Source organism: Atta colombica, unplaced genomic scaffold (genome assembly GCF_001594045.1).
Source record: "Atta colombica isolate Treedump-2 unplaced genomic scaffold, Acol1.0 scaffold140, whole genome shotgun sequence".
NCBI classification, from domain to species: domain Eukaryota; kingdom Metazoa; phylum Arthropoda; class Insecta; order Hymenoptera; family Formicidae; genus Atta; species Atta colombica.
Genome location: NW_017259229.1, coordinates 1,170,273 through 1,176,899, shown reverse-complemented (window position 1 = coordinate 1,176,899; position 6,627 = coordinate 1,170,273). Strand labels below are relative to the sequence as shown.

Below are 6,627 nucleotides of genomic sequence, written 5' to 3'. Positions count from 1 at the left end.
CCACACACACACACACACACACACACACACACACACACACACACACACACACACACACACACACACACACACAGACAGACAGACATATATATTTGTATTTGAGCCACGCGCGATACTTCCATTATTATCCATATACAACAAAATCATAATTATGCTAACAAAACGGAGAAGATTCAATTGTTAGCAGATTTCGTAGAAATAGAGAGTGAGTAGGGACGGATGTAGCGCGCAGCATACGTCATGATACTAATTGTCGTGGTAATTCCAGTAACGGATTACCCAATTTTACACACATTGTTTTTGTGACATATTGCTGCGTGGCGTACGATAAGAACTCTTGTGGTGAATTTTCTTGTGATAAAACGTCGATACAAAATCGCGCTTATCGGCTCTTCACGGGACATACCGCGATCGTTTTTAATTTTGCCTTTCTCTTTTTTAGTGAAATATCGCGTTATCCCGAGAGATACGCAAACATACTTCAAGTCAAAAGTTTGGAAAATACTTTTTAAAAATTGATATTTTTTTGGATCACTTACTAAAATATCCACGTATTTTTTTAACAATAATTTTTCTAGATCCAATAACAATTATGGAATCCAAAGAATTATTGTTACAGAAACACATTGTTATTAATATTTCAGTAAGTGATTTCAGGAATGTCAATTTTTAAAAAGTGTTTTCAAATCTTTGGCCTAGAATAGTACAAAGGAATGAAGAAAATATGATGCATTTAAAAATGAAAAAGGAATTAGCTAATTTTTTTCTCTTTTCCATCCTTCTCTCTCTCTCTCTCTCCGTCTCTCTCTTTCACTCAATTCTTTTTGTTCTATCTCGTCGGGAACGAATCGAGAATCGTGACACTTCTAAGAGAAATTTATCAGCGATAAAGCATTTTTGTTCAACTTTGCTTGCAAGATGTTTCGCATGATCCGTCACGTGCCTACATCTGCCAGGCCTCATCAGATCGGGTCCACGAGCCGAATAGCGTTTTACGTCACGCGCCAGCACGCGGTAAACAAGTAATTCGCGCACGACGAAGCTTGGCGTTCGGCCAAAGAACCGCTAAAGTTCCAACCGCTATGCCCTTTCGTCTTACGCGATCTTGCATACAATGCTGCGACGTCTGGTCCATGACTCGCAGATGCGCTCTTGTCCTCATGACTCGAATCGCACTTCGCGGAATCCATGGTCATTATTTTAATTGCTCCGCTTCCCACGGTATACATCCACGAGGATACTCTCAGAGAGAGAGAGAGAGAGAGAGAGAGAGAGAGAGAGAGAGAGAGGGGGGGGGTTGGAAATCCAAAAGGAGCTTAGAAGAAGAAAAAAGAGACAAAGAGAATTGTAGACAATGTGTGTATATAGGGATAGACGCTATGTCGCTGGCGCATTGCGGTAAGCGGTAGGTACGCGCTCTATTTCGCGATCGCATCGACGTAGTTTAGCATTACGTATGTATGGGAAACTATATAAGAGCGGGAGAGAAACCCGACCTTGCGTGCGAGAGCGATAATTCTTGCCTTCTCTTTCAGCTTCCTCGATGGAGGGCACCGGCAACGACAAGCAGAACGAGTCAGACGAGTGCGACGTGAATGGGGACAATAGGAAGCGGGACGACGACGATTCGACCGGGCAGGAGGATGTCGATCGGAAGATGAAGGCGGAGGACAAACGTGAGTCTCTGGAGAACATGAATTTGAAGAACGAGATGAAGACGCTGAAAAAGACACTGTCGGCCGACGATGAGGAGGCCGATGAGGAGGACGAGGGCAGTAAGGAGTCCGCCGACGAGGAAGAGCGCAAGGAAACGCAACCAGGTGGTGAGAAAAAGGAACAGGAGTCATCCAGCGACAGTACATCCACCAGCACTACCGACGACGAGTCCGAGACCAGTTCGGAGGACAAGACGGAGCCGTCAAAGCCGGAAACGGTCCAGACGACGCAAACGGAAGTGACTTCGCGAGAGGAATCGAAGGAGAGCACTTCCAAGAACGAGGACACGACGGATGATAGCGATATTGAGGATGATTTGGTCTCGGCGATCAATTACAACACAATCACCTCTTTGGCAGCGCTTAAGGATATGTTACAGTCCTCCGGGGAGGATTCCGACGGTGTGGATAGTTTCTTCCATCATTATTTCCTATCGCATGTAAATCGGCTACCGTCGAGGAACCAGACGCATAGTCCATATCCTTGGGGTAGGAGATTGTCGGAGTGCCGAGAGGAGGACGAATACGAGACCGAGGAAGGTGAGGGAAGGCATGCCTTTGTAACTTTAAAGAGAGTTTTTGGGAGTTAATTACCCCGGATTAAACCGGATTCCCGCGGACAATTACGAGAAAAGCGTGCAGTTACGAAATATAAGCTATTGCGAGGAGCCCGTCCAATGAGAGCTAAGATTAGCTTAACGTGCTCGCGTTTGGCAACGCGCGGCGCGAAAAGTCACTCCACTTAGGTAACGATCGCTTTAAGCGTATTTATAAAGCGTATTTCTCTTCTCTCTCTGGAATTAGAGAGGTACGATTTCTTGACCGTTTACAAGGACATAATCGACTTTGAGATGCTTTAGATCAAAAATTTGGAAACACTTTCTAAAATTTGACATTTTTGGGATTATTTATAATATTAAACTGTTCACAACGATGTTTTTTTAATACTTCTTTAGATCTATTAACTGATTTTAAGTCTGAAGAATTATTCAAAGAATAGAAAGAATTTGATTTTCGGGTCTTGATGCTTGACTTGGTGCTTGATAATATTAGGTGTAGTAAAAAGAAATCCATTATTTTTGCATGAAATTGAATGGAAAAATAATGGATTCCTTTTTACTACACCTAATATTTGTGTGCAAAGTAAATACACTAGAAACTGTATTTTTTGGTTCTATAAATTACGCGTCGATTCAGTTTGTCAGACTTAATTGAAACGCAATCATAAATTGAAATTTGATTGTTTATACCGTCTCCTTGAAAAGTAATGTTCTCTTACTGATTATTTCGCCAATTATCTTCACATGCCTCGGTAATCGAATTAATAAGACACTCACACGGAGTGAGAAAGATTCAGGTTTAAATTCCAACTCAGATAATTTTTCGCAATAAGTTCTTTACAATGTTTTAAGATACTCATTATTATTACATACTTATTATTATTACATTGACGAGCAAGGTAATTTATGAGATTATTTCAACAAAAAAAAAAGATTTTTTTGATGTATCTAAAAATTCAGCTGGATACAAAATCATTTTGTTGGTCCATTAAAATAATTATATAGGATGCTCAAACTTGTTGCTCGAATGTTACTCAAAATTTGTTGCAGTATGCTTGAGATTCTTATGTAAGTTATTATGATAATCCAATAAAATTATCTTCAAATCTGTATGTAGCTAAATTTTTAAATAATTCAATAAAATTTGTTTTTTCCGTGCAGCTTTAGTTTATAATTATAAAATAAAACAATGTATTTGTAAATTTACATATAAACATATAATTAAATACCAAGATCTGCTTTATGATTAAAAATAAGATTTTTTAAAATTTAAATTTATTCGTCTAAATTTCACTTATAATTGAAGAATTATAAATACTTTAGTAAGTATCCCAAAAATTTTTTTTAAATATTTCCTTTTTTAATAAAATATTTAACTTTTTTGATCTAGAATGCGAATAGAATATTAAAATATCACGATATTATTTATCTCGTGTGTTTCTTTACTGCTTTTACGTTACTGTCTTAATCACGTTACGAAAGATTTATAATTTGACGTTTTTCTATTCCTGCAAATATTGCTCTTAATAATTTAATAGCATCGACCGACTTTTATCAATGCGCAATAGTCTTGTCGCGTCACCGCGAATTTTCCGACGATCCAACGGGGTCACAGACGCGCCTTTGTGCCACTCCTCGACCTTGGAACTCCACACGTGAATTGTATAACGAGAGCTTTGTCACATTTCCATGGCGTTTCAGAAGCTCTGATCGCGATGGCTTTTACAGGGAAGAACGTTGATAGCCCGAGTATCGATAACAAGAAAGATACGTTGAAGACACAGGTCGAAAAAACGGACAGTGTCTCTTCCAAGACTTCAAAGGCATCGAGTCCGTCGTCTTCGGAGAATTCTAGTTCGGAGAAGATCGACGAGAAATCTTTGGCGACGTCCAGTGTGTCGGATGCAAAATCACCATCACCGTCGTTAATAGCGGCGACGACGACGACGACGGCGGCGGCGACGACGACGACGACGATGACGACGACGACGACGACGACGACGACGACGATGACGACGACGACGACGACGACGACGATGATGACAACGACGACGACGATGACGACGACGACGACGACGACGATGACGACGATGATGACGCCGACGGGCGCGACCATGGCGACGACGACGGTCGCGACGTCGGTTTCCGGTAGATTTACAACATCCACCGTAACGTCACCGACTTCGACGACGAAACCTCCACTACGAAGGCGGCATACCACCGGTCCAGGCATGACCTTCCCCGCTACGGATCCTCCTTCGTATTCCACCAGCATGACCTTCTCGAGAACCAGTCCGTTGCCCAGCCCGCATTTCGACAAGCGATTCTTTGACAGTAGCCTGATCGAGATGAAAAGCCAGGCGAGCAGTACCAGTACTCTCGATTATGATTCCACGGAGGAGGTATGGGTGCGCAGAATGGATCTCGTGCAGGAGAAGAAACGACGGGTAAGTGAGCATTATCTCGAGTATTAATCCGCATGATATTAACGAGACGCACCAAGAATTCTCTTGCTTTTAATGCTCCGGATGCTGCTTTAAACTTTAATGACTACTTAGGAACTATCTGATATTGCAACAATACTCGTGTTGGTAAAGTAGAAAAATCGTGTACTGAGTAAATTTACTCGTGGCAGCACGTTGCTAAAATATAGTAAATATAATAGATATATATGAATGTAAAAGAACGATTGTAAAGAAACTAATTTCATTTGTTGAAATGAAATTGGTTTCTTCGCAATCATTTTTTTTTTACTGTCAGTTTGTTATACGCGCTATGTATTTAAAGAATGAATTTTTAAAATAGAATTTTATACGTGCAATGCAATTGTTCGACTGAATTGAACAAGTGTCATTCCAAAATTATCGAACTGATGGCCGTATTTAATAGAAAAAGCAGCTTTGTAATTGTGCTAAAATTAATAGATAAACATACTCATATTTAAAAAAGAAACATATGAAAATAAAATGTTATTTATTATAAAATTCCTTAATAATATATAATGATTAAAGGTTAATATCGTCAAACATATAACTAATTTTTAGTTCCTTACTAAATCTAAATGTATTATAAACGAATCATATTAAAGAATCTTACAGTTGGAAAGCTGCTTTTTTTAGCTGAACGCAGCTAATATTATTGATATTATAATTCATATGTTTAATAAAAGAGCACATTCTTTTTTTTTTTAGAATTGATGAAGTATGCATAAAATGTCCAACGAACGACAATATATTTTTTCATGAATTTTTCCTTCGAGGAGAATAACCTTTGCTTAAACGAAAACATATTACTTCGTGCATTATCCCTTTAAGGATCGAATTAACGATATGTAGACAATCGCGCCTCGTCGGCGTCGGCGTTCCATTTGCTCCGTCCTATAATTGCACCAATTAACCAATTGCTGCGAGTGGAGGCAGTCTCGTAAATTTGTTTACAGCGATCCCAGCCGGTCGATTCTTACGAAAACGACTCATACGAGTAATCCCATCGTTTCTTCCATTCGTGAATTGCTCGTTGTTTTCTCATCGATTGCGCCACGATTATTCGATTGTACGCAACGAAATTGAATACTTTGTCATCGTTCTCATGTTTGCGTGTGTCTTTCTCGACAATGCTTTATTAAAATACGCTTTATTAAAACGCTCGATGATGCGCGTCGTCATTGTATAAATGATTGATAACGCAATTTCGTGTAGCCCTGAATATTACGGTCGCATTGCTCATTTTGTCGATTTACTTCTTTTCCTCTTTTTTATTCATTTGGAGTTTTTTTTTCAATGCGTCATTGTGCCTGCTGAATAAGGTTTTTGCATTTTTATTAGCTCGCTCTTGTTACGTTCCTTTTGCATGGTGAATAGCGTAAAATCGTCATTGTGAAGATATTTGCTATTAGCGCGGCTTCCGTAAGTAGCAGAATAATATTCTCCTAATATTCAATCGCATGTCTTTAAAAAAAAAGATATATATAGAATCGGTAGAGAGAAATCGAAGGGACTTTTGCTTTTTTTCTATTTCCTCTTCTTTTTTTTTCTTTCTTCTGAGAATTATATATTTGACGAGTTAGCTGACGGAGTTTTCTTTCCAATGGAACAATCAATGAAAAACGAGTCGAATGTAGAAAATAATGATTGCGAATTTCTGAGTATTTTTGCAATCGACAAACGATCCTCGCACAATCATCAATTTTTTTGAGAGGTTAATTTTAAAAGACAGGGATGTCGAAATAAAACTGAGTTTATTTTTACAACTGACAAATAGCAAGGTTATTGTTAATTATCAGTTAATTATCATTTTACTGATATATAATAGTGGTACGATTTAGAAAACTTAAGACATTTTAAAAAATCAAT

The 6,627-nt window shown here is 38.8% G+C and overlaps 1 protein-coding gene across 3 annotated transcripts in view; it reads left to right on the top strand.

Moving 5' to 3' along the window:
* Nucleotides 1–6,627, top strand: part of LOC108684828 (serine-rich adhesin for platelets-like) — a 78,552-nt gene that overhangs the window by 13,095 nt on the left and 58,830 nt on the right. For 2 of the 3 annotated variants that reach the window (XM_018189335.1, XM_018189336.1), the window contains exons 2-3: nt 1,536–2,255; nt 4,004–4,722. In XM_018189335.1, coding sequence (XP_018044824.1) covers nt 1,544–2,255; nt 4,004–4,722 — 1,431 coding nt within the window. In that variant the 5' untranslated portion in view covers nt 1,536–1,543. Of the gene's footprint in view, nt 1–1,535; nt 2,256–4,003; nt 4,723–6,627 lie in introns of those variants that run through there. The other variant, XM_018189337.1, reaches the window with a different exon arrangement.